This window comes from Nyctibius grandis, chromosome 3, assembly GCF_013368605.1.
Source record: "Nyctibius grandis isolate bNycGra1 chromosome 3, bNycGra1.pri, whole genome shotgun sequence".
NCBI classification, from domain to species: Eukaryota; Metazoa; Chordata; class Aves; order Nyctibiiformes; family Nyctibiidae; genus Nyctibius; species Nyctibius grandis.
Window position 1 is genome coordinate 81,659,788 of NC_090660.1, and position 17,662 is coordinate 81,677,449.

General features: G+C 42.3%; 1 protein-coding gene across 1 annotated transcript; it reads left to right on the plus strand.

Moving 5' to 3' along the window:
- Window positions 1–1,207: 1,207 nt before the first annotated feature.
- CHMP4C (charged multivesicular body protein 4C) lies at window positions 1,208–15,928 on the plus strand. The gene is made up of 5 exons (XM_068396656.1): window positions 1,208–1,493; window positions 8,674–8,851; window positions 9,796–9,910; window positions 12,941–13,049; window positions 15,251–15,928. The coding sequence occupies exons 1-5, from the start codon at window positions 1,298–1,300 to the stop codon at window positions 15,313–15,315; spliced, it is 663 nt and encodes a 220-aa protein (XP_068252757.1). The 5' UTR covers window positions 1,208–1,297; the 3' UTR covers window positions 15,316–15,928.
- The last annotated feature ends 1,734 nt before the right edge of the window (window positions 15,929–17,662 follow it).

A 17,662-nucleotide genomic window follows, 5' to 3' on the forward strand; every position in this document is an offset into this window, starting at 1 on the left:
TACCTGAAGGGAGGTTGTAGTGAAGTGGGAGTTGGCCCCTTCTCCCGGGCAGCTAGCGATAGGACAAGAGGACATAGCCCCAAGCTTCGCCAGGGGAGGTTCAGGTTGGACATTAGGAAGAATTTCTTTTCAGAAAGGGTCATTAGACATTGGAATGGGCTGCCCAGGGAGGTGGTGGAGTCATCATCTCTGGATGTGTTTAAGAAAAGACTGGATGTGGCACTTAGTGCCATGGTCTAGTTGACAGGGTGGCGTCAGGGCAACGGTTGGACTCGATGATCCCTGAGGTCTCTTCCAACCTGGTTGATTCTGCGATTCTGTGTGATTCTGTGACCGGCTCTGGGAAACCCGTGCTGACCAGCCCGTGTCGGCATAAGCGGCGCCTCAGACTTCCAGTGTGGGCAGAGCTGCAGCACTGGGGCTCTTCTGCATGGATCAGGCTGCTGTTACTGGGGGGAAAAGCGCTTTTCGTGTCGTTGTTTTTGCCGTTAGCTGGGTCAGGGCTCCGAACGGGGCCCGTTTCAAGAGGCAGAGGGAAGGGGAATACAGCTCTCCGAGATACTTCTTGCACTCTTGTAGTTTATTAATTTATTTACACCACTGTGGTTTCCTTAGCGATGCACCTATACTTTTAAAAGCCACATTTCTTAAGAATTTAGTGTTTATTTTCTCAGTCCTAACCCGCCTGCGTTCCTGCGCCTGAGTGTCCTCTGGCACCGCGTTACAGACCGTGACTAACGGCGGGGCCGTGTCACCCCCGACCCGGCACGCCGTGCGTACGAGGCATCAGGCGTCGTTCGCCCGTGTCACCCGCTTGTCGCTCGCCGGACGCGGGGTGTTCTGCCCTGGCCAGCGCTGTTGCAGCCTGCAGCCCTCTCAAAATACCCCTTCTTGCGGCGTGAGACTGAAAGAAAATGCGGGGGGAGCACAAACGAAGCAGCGGCCCCCGCAGTGCGGGCACGGCGGGCTCGCCTGCCCGGCCCCGCCTCGGCCGCCCTCCGCCCCGCCCGGGGGCCCCGCGGGCTGCCCCGCGGAGCTTGCTGATAGCACCCGCCGCTCGCCCCGGCGCTGGCAGAGGGTACGCGTGGGACCCGCGGCGGGTAGCGGCAGTTCGGCCTCCCCGGAGCCGCCCCTGGGCGGGCAGCCCGGGGCCGGGCCGGGCCCGCCCCGCCGCCAGGTGCGGTGCCGCCGCCCGCGGGCCCAGGAAGTGCCGTCACGGCGTGTACCGAGTGGGGAGGCTCCTGCGGGCCGGCCAGACCTCTCCGTCGGCGGGTGCCGAGCTGGGGCTGCCGCCGCCATGAGCAAGATTTCCAAGTTCTTCAAGGGGGGCGGCTCGGGCGCCTCCAAGGGCCGCGGGGGGCCCTCGCCGCAGGAGGCGCTGGCCCGGCTGCGGGAGACGGAGGAGATGCTCAGCAAGAAGCAGGAGTACCTGGAGACGAGGATCGAGCGGGAGCTGGCGTTAGCCCGGCAGCATGGCACCAAGAACAAGCGAGGTGAGTCCTCGGCGGCCGTGGCCGGCCCGGGCTCCGCTGCCCTCCGCCCGCCGCCGGGGAAGCCCGGGTGCGGCCTGCCGGGCCGGCGGCGGCAGCTCGGGCGGCTTGCGGGGCTTTAAGTCCCAGGGTTCAAACGCCTGCAGGTACTGGGCTCTGTTAAGAAGAGGGGGGACTCGGGGTCTCGCAGGGGCTGTTGCTGGGTCGGGTCTCTTGGCCCCGCAGGTACACAACGTGCTTCGTGATTCAGCTGCGGACTCACCATGGTGCGTGCACTGCGGACACGATGGTGGCTTTGGGTCTTCGGCGTCTATTAGTGTTTAGTGTTGTGGATTCATTATGGTGGGCTGATAATAAGATGCTTTATTCATCGCTAATTTGCTGTCTGTGGTTCCCTGTGCGATACTTTTGTTCATGCTTTGCACCACAGTAGACGGAGGTATCAGCTGCATACATGGTGCTCAAAGTACAACTGTTCAACGCGGGAAGGGGATCACAGGTTGGGTTGTGCAGATAGCAGGGGAGCTGAAGCACGTGAGGATCTCCTGTATATTCGTGGATGAATTCACGTTATCCCCACTGTGACCGTCGGAGAATAGACTGCTGGCAACTGAGGAACAAAGGGATTCACTGATTTGCCTCAAATCACATAGGAAGTACGTGTTATCACTAAAAAATGAATGATAGTTCAGATCATTAATAACTACTGGTCTGGGCTGCTGTTAGCTGCGAAGGAGAGGACACTAAGGGGTAATATGGTCTGGATCCTGCTTGTACTGATGTCATCTCTGGGAAGCAAATGATGGTAGCCAGTGTCTTGGGAATATACAGGCCTTTGAGAAACAAGTCAATTCCTAAAGTCACATGGAGTCCTGTTTGTCTAGTCTGAGCTTTATTTTTCTTTAAATACTTCAAAACAGAAGAAAAACATTTTGAGTTAAATATTTGTGACATAATGAGAAAGTAGCTCTTTTATCTGCTTTCTGTTGCTCCATAATTTAAAAAAATAATGCCATGTGACTTAGAACTTGTGAGAAGCTGCATGTTAAAGGTGTTTTGGTTAGCCCTTTAATGTATTTGTAATACTTTAGCATTTAATAATTATTAGCAAAGGGCAGATTAACTAAACTAACTTTTAGTTAGAAAGGATTTAAAAACATGGGTCAAGATGGGACAGATCTGAAGGTTCAGTCAGAGGGAGTAAAGCCACTTCAGCAGCGCAGCTGAGCCTGCTGCTCTGCAGCATGGGAGCTGTTGGGGTTGTCCCGGTCCCCCACTTTCTACACACCTGGCTTCAAGTGGAGGGTTTCTCTCGTCCCCTTGTGCAGGTACTGGCACGTGTGTGAAAACTAATTTGCTGTGGGACAAAGTGACCAGATAGCTCCTGGGACTGATTCACCATGCAATTGCTTGAGGGCAGGGCTGATGCAAGAAAACAGGCCTGCTTCTGTGACTGTAGTAATTCCTGTTTAGATCCAGACACGCTGCTGTGGAACTCCATCCCAAGGCTGGACTTTAAGCTGGCATGGTTGCAGAAGAAGCAATGCTTCCTGCCTTACTCCTGCCCCCATGCTGCTCCCTTCCTTTCCTTGGCAGAGCTCCCTGAAGGGTGTGTTTCAGAAAGCTGGATGCAGCTGTAAGATGTCATGGTTTTTTTTGTCTGGGTAATTTTCTTACCCAGGGTAGGTTAAGTTCCATTTACCCAATTGACTCCGCAGCTGCACAAGTGCTCGAGCACCTGTGAAGGAGAGGGTGGTGCACAGGCAGGAATGAGTACTTGTTGGGAGAAGGTAGATCTGCTTCTCCTTTAACCCAGCTGGTTGGTGCTGGTTCCAGGTGTTGGTCAAACTATGGCGTTGTGCTTCAGGCATGCAGTGTTTGACATATGAAGCTTTTCTGCCAGATATTTGTTTGCACTGCTGTGCTCAGTATGCAATTCCCCTAGTTTTATCTATGCCATTGTCTGTGGAGTTATGCTGCAAAATGGATAGTTGAGCTGATTGTGGTTAAAAATACCTCCTTTTTATCATGTCGTTTGCTCGGGAACCTACAGTTAAGGACTAAAGAGACAGGAGTAGGGCAGGAAGTGCAGTGGGAATATTTTCATGCCAAAAATGGCTCTAAAGCTGAAACGGGATAGTGTAACTACAGTCAGAGGAGAAACAAGAGAAACTAACCTTGCTCTGCTGCAGTGCTTGAATTTAGCAGACTAGTGAGTGAATTTAAATCCCCAGGAATACCCCTTAATTTGATATGTCAATTGCTTTACAGTTTAATTGCTGTTGATTTACATATAACAGCATATTAGCTGGTATACTGTGCTATATAGTTCAGAGGAAATCTGTGCTAACCAGCATCTATTGTAGCATTATGTAAACATACACACAAATGAGATAACAAAAGTTTTAATCTACATTGCCTTGTTAAAATGAATGTTTTAAAGGGACCTTGTAGGTAGTTTTTAATGTTGTTTTTTCTTAATTGCATCTGTGGAGAAGCCTGTGGAAGCTAAAACAGGAGGTCTGAGGCTGGAGCAAGATGTATCTAGGCATAGAAAATGCACCAAATTAGCATGATCTCATTTGATTTTTAGGCACGTGAATCTGAGTCAGTTATACTGACACAAGAGAAAGAGGATTCAAGCACCAGCAATTCTTCATGAGTTCAGATGATTCTTGGATGGGTTCATGTGACATTAGTAGGCTTAAACTGATTTAAAAGCCGTAACACGTTAGCTATGCAAATAGGTGTGAAACATCACTTAAACATTTTTGGCTTCTCCTTTATGAAGTGAGTATCTCTGCAGTTCCTGTACCTAATCTGAAATTAGCCACACTTCCAGCATTTCCCATTAACATCTTACAGTAGCCAGACCACTTGAGGGTTTTTGAAACAGCAATGTGTGTTGGAATTCCTCCTGCAGAGGATATGTCGTGATAAGCAATACTTCTTTTCATCTCTCCCCATTCCAGATACAAACTCAAGATTTTCTTGGATATCTCTTGCTCTTCTTTTTTGGGTATCTCAGTTTCAGCCAGTGCATAGCTGTCAACTCCCATCTGCAAAGTGGCCTTTCATCTTCAATATTTTGAAGGTCATACAGGAAAATTTAAAAGACAGAAAGTGATACTGACTATTTGAGAACTCTGTTTGAAAGGAAACGTGTTTTCTGAAGTGCGCCTGTGCCTGTGAAAATAACATACACGTGAACGAGTGTTGTTTCAGCCTGGAATCTTTCACAGATCTGAAAAAAATGGCTAAAAGAAAAGAATTAAGTTAAAAGAAGCCATCTGAAATAGGATTAAATCTTAACTATAAAGATCCACATAGTACTACTGAGGACAAAACCTACATAGAAAGTTGGAATAACAGGTAGGCTTTTACAAGTAGGTGCTGCTAAATATGTTGTGTGGTACATTTGGGCAGGGCTTATGTAGCCGTGTAGCATTCCTTTTCAATGAGTTAGTTGTGACCAGAAGGCTGTCGAAACCAAACAACAATGTAGTAGTTGCATGTTAACAGGGCTGTCATGCCTATGGCAGGGTGTATGACAGGTTGGTACTGAGGGTTTCTGGCAGGGAGATACAAGGAAGCCCTTAGCGTGTCTTTGTTCTGTGAGTTACAGCTATTGTTCTCTGATCTTCCTGATCATGTTTCAGGTGTCTTGCCGTGAACTGGAATGGTTATAACGAGTCAAGTGCGTTACTGTTCTTGAATTAGCGCCTCTGTTGTAACTGTATGTGGCTTCCCCCACAAGGTTTTAAGGATTATGAATGCTAATAATGAGCTTACGTAAGGTGGTATGATTTTATGGCCTCAGCAGCATTTCTTTTGGTTGTCCATGGTATAAGGGAGATCAGAAGTTGTAATCCATTGGTCCCTTGCAGGACTGAAGTGGAGGTTTGTGAACTGTGTCCAAGAATGCGATGCAGTATTTTCACAGTGGTGTTATATCTTCTGAAGAAACACTCCTTTCCTTCTTCACCAGTTTCCCCCTGGGAATTTTAAGGATTACTAGACAGTGCTTTATTTCTACTTCAGAAGATGAGATCATCGGTAACTCCTGTACTGATGGGTGTTGGTGGTGGGCTTGACAGGTAAAGGTGGTGTTAATCACTGTACTGTCTCTTTTCATTCTGATCTGTCATGAAACCATGAGGAGGGTGCCACAGCTCTTTCTGTGTCACTACTTTTGTTCTTTCCTTTGGAAACCTGGATATTCAGTGTGGCCAGGATTACTATTGCCCAGCTGGCCATTTCTGCTTCCTCAATAAAGTATCAGCATAGTAGGGATATTGGAAAAGTGTCCTTCTGTATGTTAATAACAGTAGTTCTTTAATATGTGTACTTAAACTGACACAATATTCTGCTGTTGTTTCAGCCACTTATCTTGAAAATAAAATAAAAACTCAAATTAAAAGCAGTGGTTCCTAATCTAGGAGCTGTATCCTGCTTGCTGGACTCAGAACACAGGAAATGTGCTGATGCCCAGCCAACTGCTAACCACTTCGTTATGAAATGCAGGAGATGAACTGGCTTCTTTGGAGCACAACAGAGACAGCGTATAAGATTGCTTTTTTTCCTGGAGAAGACTTCCACCTCTCCCTGGTTGAATTGGTATTAATTACACTTGCTTCCTCAGACTCTACCCCTGCTTAGACTCTTCCTCCCTGGGCTGTCTTTCTTCTTTAAAATCTTTGGAGTGGGCAACACCCTTTTCCAGTGCAATTCTTAGACTTTCAGTGAAGTAAGTTTATGTTCTCTGCTCAATTTCTTTATTTTTTTGATAGATATGTTCTTCTTCAGTTTGGTTATTTTAGTGCAGTAGCATTTCTGTGAAGCATTTCAATCTTCTTGTGAGAGTTGCACACAAATTTTAAAATGCGTGCATGTGGAGTAGAAAAGCACTTAAAGTTCATGATAATCTGTAAAACACAGAAAAATAGATTTGAAATAACAAGGAAATTCTCATATCTTAGCTATAGGAGCTAGTATTACAAACCACTGTGCAATGAAGGGCATTCATTTAATATAAATGAGAGAAATGATATAGTGTGGTGTGGGAATTACTCCTGCCTTATCAACCAAGGCATATGAATTGATTTGCTATGAAGTGCTTTGTTCTGTAAGTCACTGGTAAAACTAAAGAGAATTAATAAAGATGATATGTTGCACTACAATAATTAGGAAAAGCTGTTTATGAATAGGTGAAGTCACACAGAGTTTAGCTTCTTCCATGGTTTCTTAATTTGGGTGTGGTTTAATTAAATGTTAATACAGGAACCTTCAGGATTTTGAAAACAACTGCTTTGTGTGTAACTGAGGAAATCCATTTTTTCTCTGAGCAGCCAATAATAACAGCACCATTACAGAGTCCCATTTGTGAAAAACACTCACTGGAAGTATTTCCCCGTGGTAGCTACTTACTCAGTTGAAGCCTTTCTGCATCAGCCAGTTGGTGCTCCTCAGTCCACAGGGCTTTAGAGTCCTCCCTGGCACAGCCGGTGTTATGCACAGTTTCAGACCATTAAATTGACCTGGAATCTCTGGCTTCCTAACCTAAGAATATAGGATCAAATTGTGATTCAGCTGAAGCTAAGGAAGGAGCTGGCTGGTGTCCTAACACTAACAGTAATAAGCATAAATAAGTAGGGAATTAGTAAGTAGGTAAAAATATTATTTGGGATTAAGTCAAACTGAAGTATTTTGGAATTGCCAATGAGAGTTTTACAATTCTCCCGTTTTCCATTTGCACGACATCATCTGGTGTTCATGCATCTTTTTCAGAATATGCATGCTCTTTGGACCATCCCCTGAAACCTGGGAAAATCTTGAATTTGAATACTGTGATTAATCTGTTGTGATTGTGGTTTGCTGTCCTGTAACATTTTACTGCAGGTGCTAGAAGGCATTGTGTGTCTTAGCCTGTGTGAATGCTTGTCCTTGTGCAGCTAATAATGAGCAATTTTGGCCATGTTGATTCAAGCACTGGTCAACAAAGCACTAAACTTTTTAGTGTGTTGTTGCATACCATAAATCTATGCCCCCTCCTTGGAGAGATCCTAACTTCATTTGAAAAGTTGCGTACCCCAGTGTCAAGGTCCAGTGTTACTGCACGTGGGCAATTATTTGAATAGGCCAGCAACTGTAAGTGCTGCTATCGGTTGAGTTTGGGGGGCTGCAGGGCTGCTATTTCTCGATGGCTTTGAACTTGATTTAAAAACTAGATGTAAGAGACAAGGGAAAGGACACGGATATTAATAGCAGTGAAGGAGCAATGGGTTAACTCAGTTTGGTGTTTTTCTTGCCTGGCACATGTGTAGCTTGGAAAGGACAGTGGTCAGGAAATGGTTGTGGCAAGATAAGTGTGTGTTCCACGCCCAGAGGCCAAGAGAAAGCTCTTTTCTCCTCCTCCTTGTCATGTGCATTTATTCTGGTAATGATTTACTCTGGGCAAAGTATGGTGCTCATAACTTAGCAAATATAAAAGACTAATCTCAACGATTTTCAAAGATAATGGGGAGTAGCTGGATTTGACTGTGGCCGTGTCTACAAAGTTGTGTATGTTTTCGAGTTCTAAGGTTTAAAGATCATGCTCCTAAGCGATTGTAAGAAATAGATGCAGCTGAAAGCCAGAGAAATGTGAGTCCTCCTTCAATCTAACCCACCTGCTTGGTTAGGCGGTCTGGGCTTTCCATTGCACCTGTCAGTTTCTGCTGCTGAGACAAAGTTTAGAAAGCAGCATTGGTGGAGATGTGGCTATCATGACAGATCTTCTTTGTTTTCCTTAGTTTTTACTTATGTATTGCAACCTCTTGTTTTCTTTCTTTCCTCTGTTTCCTCCTTTCTGACTTCTCTCTGACATTCTTCTTTTTCCTCCCCATCTTCTCTGCTTTGCCTGTGTGCACAGGATGGAGTTCAAGATCTGCTGCAGTGGAGGAAGAAACTGCTCTTTCCTGTGGTGCTAAAAGGAGTTAATCTAAAAGAGGCTTCCCAGCATGTTCATGCAACAGCATGTTAGTGACAAACAGGCTGCTGATCTGGTGTGGTCAAAGTTTGTCTTCCTACTAGTAAGGTAGGAGAGTGAAAATTATAAATTCTGCAGGTCAGATTGGTGCTGAACTACTTGTCCTTGCATTTTGCTATATAAATACACAGTGCACTTTGCCTCTTTGCTTTGCAGCTGCCTTACAAGCACTGAAGAGAAAAAAGAGATATGAGAAACAGTTGAGTCAAATTGATGGGACACTTTCAACCATTGAGTTCCAGAGAGAGGCGCTGGAAAATTCCCACACCAATACAGAAGTGCTCAAGAATATGGGTTATGCTGCACAAGCTATGAAAAAAGTGCATGAAAATATGTAAGTGCTTTCTATTAGCTTTCAAGTTGAGCTTACTAACTGCTTTCAAACTATTTCATCACTATAGTCTATTGTATCAAGTCAGGCAGTTTTGACTTCATTTTGGGTTCAGGCATTTAATGTAAAGAATGCTATTGGTGCTGTAATGTTATATTTGGCAGAAAAAATACCTTTTCTTAACAGCAAGTCTAGAAGGAAGTCCAGCTAACTAGAGAGATCCATGCGGTACCTGGTTTTTTTTTTAGTCTGCTTTTGGCCTCTGCCCTTATTTTTTCCAGAAGAAAAAATAGTTGAAGAAACTAAATGGTCTCTTTTCCTCAAAGTCCATAAGCTGGACTGTGTGTTTCAAAGTACTAGCTAGACCTGAATAAAAAAGAGGGTAATTTTATTTTGTGCGTGTAGTATTTTTATATGTCCTATATTGTTTCATGAGGCATTTTCCTGCCTGAATAAACAGAGTTAAATCAGAGAAGTTGTTCTGGGAGAAGTAAACAGGAACTGAAACAATAATGAAGTTAACAATAAGGAGAAATTTTTAAATGGGGTATTGTCCTGTTAAGTTCCCTCAGTTCGGGTGAATGCTTAACATCAAAAAAGATCAATCTATAAAGATGCTGACCTTGGGAAGGAGATGAGATCTGCCCAGGGAGTGTGACTGTTGGTTGGCAGAGGTATGATAAGCACAGAGAGGGAGAGAGACACAGACTGCTGCAGTTTGACTTCTGTTATAATCCCAAAGTGGAAGAAATTGGACTGGCTAAAACACACAGAAACTTGCCAGGCAACATTCAGGTGTAGGTGATGGCAATTTTTCCCTGTGAGTTCTGCTATTTATACAGCCATGGGCATAAAAAGAAGATAGGGCCTGTTCAAGTTTATCTGAGTCTCTTCTGTAGGATTTGAGTGATGTATCTTTAAAAAATGTTTCCATGTTGTCTTGCCAGGGACTTGAACAAAATTGATGATTTGATGCAAGACATCACTGAACAGCAAGATGTTGCCCAGGAAATTTCAGATGCTATCTCAAACCGAGCTGCCTTTGGTGATGAGTTTGATGAGGTTAGTACTTCAGTAAAGCCTGTGAGTTCTAGCTGTTAAATGATTCCATAGTTATTTTGTTGTGTGGTAGCTTCTTCCAGTGGTTTGTTTCTCAAAAGGTGTGGATGTGAAATTCCTTGGTTCTAGCTTACCCTATCTAGGATGCTTTTATAATTTTATATATATATATCTATATATATGCACAAACACACATATATGAAATAAATAAAATTAATAATATATGAAATATAAAAATATTTTTATATTTTATATATGTACATTTTTGTTATATTATATTTATATATAAATTTTTAAAAGGCAATTTTAACTGCATTCCTGTAGTTGTTATTCTCATTTGTACCATGGAAGGAGGGGGTCACTAAAACATGTGATTTGTACTGCTCCAAGTGGACACTGAAACCTATAATTTTTTGTGCTCTAAATATACATCCGTTTGACTAACTCCATGTTCCTATGCCATGAACAGCCTGCTGTTCACAATTCTGAATATTTGGACCAGTTTTTTAGGGTCTTTTTTGGTACTTGGAGGTGCAGGTCCTTTCCCTGTTTTCCATATTTTCTACAGAAGTAGATCCATTAGGTAGAATTAATTCCTGTTGGAGGCAGTAAGGTTTCTTCCTTAAGCTGTTTTCTTCTGAGACCCCCACAAGGCACTTAGGATCTTCTGAAAGTTTGTTGCAGTAGCTTTCATCCAGTGTCCCTGGACTTGATTTTGTATATCTAAGCAGAACATTACTGATTTCTGATCCAACCATGGCTGAGGACTCCAGGGTCAGGTATACTCAAAATTCCTGCAGTCTATGAAATGCAGAGCTGGGTATCAGGCTCAGTGTCACAACCAGCTTGGTTTTGGTTTTTAACTATGTTTTAAAACAACCAAGCAGTAGGGATCGTTTGAAGAATGTCCTAAAGAATCAAACAACTCACTCTCTCTCCAACTAATTCTCTCCTACGTGCCCAAATGGACAACAAAGAAAAATACATACGCTATATCATATTTGCTTGACTGGAGGGAGGGGAGGTTTCATTCAACAGTTATAATTTGTTGAAAATAGTAATGATTCTTTGTATTTTATTCCCATTATCTGCTTTCCTGTTTTTCCATTTTGAATGTAAATAGACTTTTCAAAAAACATTTAATCAGTACTGGCATTAAGGAATGGGATTTGGGCTGTATAAACTGGGCTTCAAACAACTGAAAAACATACTGCCATCCCGAACATCTATACAGTGTCACTTACTTTTCATCAGTGCTTAACTTTTAGGAGTCTAGACTTAGTAAGAATGTTGTAGATTGACCTGGAAGTTCCTAAGAGATACTAGTCTAAGTTGATGGGCATGTTTACTGTTCTGGGAAAAGAAGCCACTGTCACATGGGGCATCATTGTACCAGCACCTGCTTTTGCATAGGAGCCTAATCGTTACAGCACCTGTCTGGTAATTGGGAAACCTGGTTTGCAGGCCACTTCAGCTTAAGAGCTCTAGAATCAATGACTTAATCCCTAGGTTATGAAGTGATTTGTGTTGGAGGTTGATTTTTTTTTTTTTTTTTAAAGGACATGTTGACCACACATTTGGATTTCCTCCTCATGTGTGTGCCATGGGTGTAAGGAGATCATGGAAGCATGTAATTTCTACTGCTCCAGATAGATGCAAAAACATAAGGGTTCTTTCTCCCTGGGTTGACAGAGTGTATGTCATGAAGAATGCAAAAAAGCTCTGTCCTACCTGAGTAGGGTGCTTATTAGGAGGGGTGATCCTTGCCTGGAGGCCTGTTTCTGATAATCAAACCTGAGAGTTCACATGATATCTTCCCTCTGCTCTCTTTTTGGCCTAGTTTCAAGAAGAGAAAGGGGATTTGTTGTTGCTATTGCAGTATTCCTCAGACTAGTTGCAGAGCCATTCCTGAGTTGTGGGAAACATAAGTTAAATCCATGTTTGAGGATTAGAACAACTTAAAACTTGGGCCTCGCACTTTGAGAGCAAATGTTCTAGCAATTACACTATTATGTTAAAGTGTAGGGGTCATGATTACTGTTTCCTTCACCTCTTTTTTTTTTTTAAGAGCCCGTCATGGCTGATAGACCTCTTAATTGTTTACTTGTTTAGCAGAGGTTGGTAAGGACTGCTTTGGTGTGGGAGAGTGTTAGATGACCATCTAGAGAGAGGTTTTCAGAAATACCTGTTTCCATTGATTTTACAACAACTTGGATACTAACTTTGTAAGAAGCTTGTATTCACACCTCTGACTGAGGCACTTAAAGTACAGACACACTTGCACCTCAGCTAAATGCCTAACTTAGACATGGGGCCCCAACTGGCACATTACTTTAAGAGATCAGCCGTCAATTGAACATCATCAGGTGTAGACCTGATGCTGAAATTTTTAGATGATATCCTAGGATTTGCCTTTTTATTTTTAGTATTATACAAGTGGACTAGATTATCTGTCCAAATCAGCTTCTGCAGCTAAAATCCCAAGTGTTACATGCTTCAAGAGTGAATAACAGGATCCAGGAGACAGCTCTGATTTCAGTGCTGCTTTGAAATCATATATAATCCTGAACTTGTGTGATAGGGCTGAAGCATAAAGATTAATGGAAGTCTAACTTATAACCAGTGGAAGCTGTTTGCTTTTTAAAATGGGAGAAATCACATGTTAAAATTAGAATCCATTAAAAAGTACAGGCTCTAGATTTGGAACAAACCTAATGAATGCAGAGGGACCTTTATCTTTTTTGCTTTTCCTCTGCCTTTTTGATGAGTACTACACTGCCATCAGTTTTCTTTCAAATTTTATTCCTTGTCCTGTTTCTAACTTCCTTTGTACTTCTTCCAACTTTTAATTAAGGTTTATTGTTATTGCCCAGACTTAGTAAACATTATACTTGTGATATGCTGGTTTTTGATATTTGTGTTCAAGTGTAAACTTTTTTCAGTAGTGCTTTGCTTCATGGTGGCTAAATGTGCCCTCGCCTGAGGTCACTGTCAGGACAATGAATTTGTGAATCATGTTTTCCTTGAATTTAGGACGAGTTGATGGCAGAATTAGAAGAACTGGAGCAAGAAGAATTGAACAAGGGAATGAGAGATGTCAGGTTGCCAAGTGTTCCGTCCACATCGCTGCCTTCTCGCCCTGGTAAACTGCCTGATTGCCATTTTACATTTCTCATGATTAAGCCATGCTGTGAGTAGGAGGAGAGAAAGAGAGAGTTCCAGATATGTATTAAACTCTGTTTAGCTTTTAAAGTGTTGTCGATTCCTTTTCATAGAATCATAGAATGGTTTGGGTTGGAAGGGACCGTAAAGATCATCTATTTCCAACCTGTTTTCCTATTTTTGTATCTGTTTATCAGAAAAAGCAGAGTGGAATTCTGATTTGCCGTATGGAAGCATTTAGGACCAAATTCTCTCTAGATTTGGGTAGACAAACTCAGGGAACTTGACCTTGCAGATATACTGATGTATCTCCTACTGAAATGTGGTGAGACCACTGAGAACTGGGAAGACTTTTTTCTCTTTTTGGCAATTCAATCCTTGGTCAGACTCTAATTAAAAAAGACTTAGATTCAAAATGTTTGCATCACAAAGATACAGCTTTGTAGGGTAGTGGTTTGATATTTGCCACAGGCATTTTAATTAGAAATGAGGAGACATCAGGAAGTACACATTTAAAGAAATACTGTCATTCCTTTGCTTGCTTTCTACAGAACAAACTTATTCCTGGTATTAAGCAGTAGTCTTATTTTTCTGTAGTTCTGCACTGTTCATTTTTAGTTAAGCCAGAGACAGTCGACTTTCAGCTACACCTTTCACCATGTCCCTGTTGTCCTCTATCAGCTGAAAGACTTGCTGTGTACAGATGCTAGTAAAAGAGTATAAATACATGGTGGCAAGGACAGCACACATGTGGCACAGGTTGTTCATGGCACATTCTGCTGGAGAACAGGTTACCTAAACAAGCTCAGCTCAAAGACTCTTAATGTGTGTCTTGGCAGATGGCACTTAAATCTCTGAGAAGCAGTTTAAAATGTTCAAACTGGGATTGTGGCCTCATCTACTTAAGTAAATTGCAGAACAGCTAGTAAAAAAATGGATTGAGGAAAACGCAGTACAAATTGCATTTATGGCTTGTTCATACATCCTTTTCCAGATCCAGCTGTGCCAGTTGACATTTTTATTAAACCCAGGCCATCCCCATGTGCTTCTCACTGTCTTAATTTTCTGCTTCATCCGTCTGTACGGCTAATTCAGGCAAAATTAGCTGGTTAGAATTATATAGTTTAAGGCCTTGCAAAACTGGCTTATCTTTTCTGAAACTGGATGCTTACTGTAGCACAGTAACAGTGGAGCAAGGCATAGTGACCTTCCCCAGCCAGCGGCACTTGTCTCTGGAGTAGGGACTGGACCCCTGGTCTCCCATGTCCTTCTCCCAGCTTTAGTCCCCAAAGGTGGTAGTTACAGCCCCTCTCAAGATGGTGGCTCCCGGCCATACGGCTGCCACAGGCGGAAGCCAACTGGCTGCTGTAAATATTACACACAAGGGTATTGCACCCAGTAAGTGTCCACTGATGTTTGGAGAAATGCAAATCCTGACATGCTCAACCCACACGTGGAGACAGCCTGAGGTTGAACCTGGGCCGTAGGGCATCCAGTTTGTTAGGTCAGTGAATGAAGACTATTTGGGTGAGATTTTAGTTCAGCGAATGCGAAAGGTCTGTGATAGGAGATCTGGGTAAAAAAAGGAGGAGAGAGAAAGTGTGTGTGGGACCTGGTACAGAGCTGGGGATTGCTGTTGCTGTGACTACAGAAGCTAACTGATGTTACCTGAGCAAAGACAAGTTCAGGCATTTCTTTCTCCCTTTTAATAAATGACACCTGTCATAAAAATGGGTTGAGTCCATTTGGAGATTGGACCTGCACATGCAGAACCCTTCAGCACTACTTGGAAAGGTAGCAGGATGCACAGCGGCCAGGGGTAGGTCACTTGTGGCTGCTCTCACTCTTGGAAGTGAGAGAACTGGCAGTGTTCTTGTGGAAGCTTGCTCTCTGTGACAGCTTTTAGAGATTAAATGTATTTTCTGTGGGAATCTTTCAGTAGGAGTTACATCAGACCTATATTGTTAACCTCAGGGTTATATGTGAGATAATGGTGGAGCAAAATAATCGCATCTCTCATCAGCTTCATTCCTGCATTACCTATGTTTAGCTTGCTACTCAGTAAATTGATCTGAGATCTTCAAACTGAAAAGCACTGTGCAAGTCATCATGATAACAAATAAAATGGTTCTGATTGTTAACATGAGTTGATGGTTATTGTTAATCTCTCTTTCTGTGCAGCATCGACCAGGAAGAGGGCGGAGGATGAAGATGAAATGAAGCAGCTGGCTGCCTGGGCTTCATAATAAGAGCATGGTCTTTTTATGATACTGAACATCAGAGCTGTAATGCTGTTTTATAACCATACCAATTTAGTGTGGTTCAATTTCATACAGGCTGTTTTTTTTATGGCCAGTCTTGCTAAGAATAGTGTTACTGCCATATTACAAAACTAGTTTGAAAACAAACAAACAAAAAAATGCAATAGTTGCCAAAACCTCCAAGCATCAAATTTTTTTCAACCTTGGCCAGAGATTTGTTTTGTTATTAGTATCAGTTTTTATTAGGTAATGTCTTACTATATCTAGCTGGTTTGTAAAACCTGTGTGCCTCACTTATGTACACAGCTAGATTCTTTGTTGAAATGAAAAAGTTAGGTAAGTCATCAAGACCCTATCCTAGAGGGTTATTTGGTTCAGACTATTTGAATATTAGCAAAACAGCTTTATGCATGTCCTGAGTTGCGGGTTCCTTTGAGCCCAAGAGCTATAGCCATTCATTTGGGCATGGAGATTTAAACAGTCTGACTGGAGCAACTTACGGTGTCCTAGATATTAAGAGGAGACTCATCTGTAGGTTTTTTGAAGTGGGATAGGCTTGTTTTTTGTTTTAACTTTGGCCAGAATATCCCATGCACTTCTGTAGGTCAACTTCAATCATATTTTGAACTATTTCCAACTCTCAAGAACAGTTTTACAGTGATTGGGGAAAATGAAATGTCCTGAATGAAATGTCTCAAATGAGATTTGACCTTTTGTGTTCTCCTCCACTGGGTCTTTCTAGGGTGAGTCTTTACTTTGTATGATAATACCCATTCTCAAAGCAATTAGTAACACATTTTTTTAATTATACAATTTCAAAAGAATTTTAATTTCTGATCATTCAGTTCTTTTCTCTTATTCAGTTTCTGAATGGAAATAATACCAGTGTGTTGTATTTGAAATGCATTTTTAACCCTGGTTAAAAGCTGATTTGGATTACTTGGGAAGTTGACATGTTATTGTCCAACTGACAGCTTTTTAGCTTACGGAACAAATGCCACTCTGAGTGCTAAACTACTACATATATAGAGAAGTCAGTGTTCAAATACAAAACAAAAAGTAAATGGGCTGCTTTGTAGTAACAAATTTTATTAAATAAGGCTTAAGCTCTGTGCTAGTAGCCTGCTGTCAACCACAAGGAAATAGTAAAACACTGGAGTTCTTAGGGCTGTGGGAAGCAGAGTCACATTGCTCAAGGTTTCTTGTTTTTAAATTAATTTAAATTCACTGATGATTGAACCACTTGGGGAATAGTGGGAGACTTGGTTTGTGTAGATCTATAGCAACAGAAGACTGACCCCTTCTCCTGTGGGCTTTAACCTGTGATTTGCTGGGTGTTCAGCTTCAATAGGCTACAGTAGGCTTCAGCTTATTGGATTTTAGGTTAAGCACAAGCTAATGTGTGTTTCTGGACATGGTGTACTGGTGTGCTCAGAACCTTTCAAGTTAAGTTCCATGGATGAAACCCCAAATTTACAAATCCTGTGGAGAGATTCAGTTTTTCAGGATGTTTTCATTCTCTGTAGTGGAATTGCTTTTGGTTTGCGTCCATAGGAAAGGAGAATCAAGCCTTGCCACTTCGGATAAATTTCCTTCTGGAAAAAAATGAGTGTATTTATTCTGTCCCAAAGTTTGGAGGTGCCAGGAAAATTGTCCCTTTCTGATAAGAGTAGAGAAAACCTGGAATTATTCTATTTTTCTTTTAAAACAAAAAAAAATATTAAAGAACTGCCTTAAGTTAAAGAACAACCTTAAATGTAAAAATACATTTTGAACTCTCAGTAGGAAACCAAACACTAACAAATGTTACTCAGTTTTAATGCTTGCAGAAATTCAGGATGAGATGCCAGCTGAAAGCAGGCATATTTAATAAAATAACAAATATTCTGAGTTATTTAGAATCCATTTGCTAATCCTTTTGGCTGAAATCCTGTTTTCAAGGTATGCAGTATATGCAAGTCTCTGAATTGGGTACAGAATGTATTGGCATACACTGATTTCATCACTGTGCGAGGCTGACCCTGTGCTTGTGGACACATTTGGTCCACAAGCACAGGGAAGACCATGCCACCATAGTCCCATGCTTAGCTTAGAAAAGCTGGCTTCTAGCATCTGTTCTTGGTCAAATTAGTAGTTTTCCAATACTTGGCACTTATGTAGCACTTAGTGTATTTAAGGTGCTCTACAACCTGACCAGAATAGGTCTCTAAGCTTTCAGTTTGAAACTAAAGTGATTTTCAGTCTGCTTTGGAAAATGTGAACCTGCTGGTTTTGTGCAAGAACTTTCCATGTGAACACCTTGCAGGGGAGAAGAAATCCTAGGGGAGGTCTT

Excerpts from the sequence above, each read along its gene's own strand:
- CHMP4C (XM_068396656.1), top strand. The coding sequence starts at position 1,298 with ATGAGCAAGATTTCCAAGTTCTTCAAGGGGGGCGGCTCGGGCGCCTCC. Across the intron at positions 1,494-8,673 it reads TGGCACCAAGAACAAGCGAG|CTGCCTTACAAGCACTGAAG; the intron begins GTGAGTCCTCGG and ends TTTGCTTTGCAG. Across the intron at positions 8,852-9,795 it reads AAAAAAGTGCATGAAAATAT|GGACTTGAACAAAATTGATG; the intron begins GTAAGTGCTTTC and ends TTGTCTTGCCAG.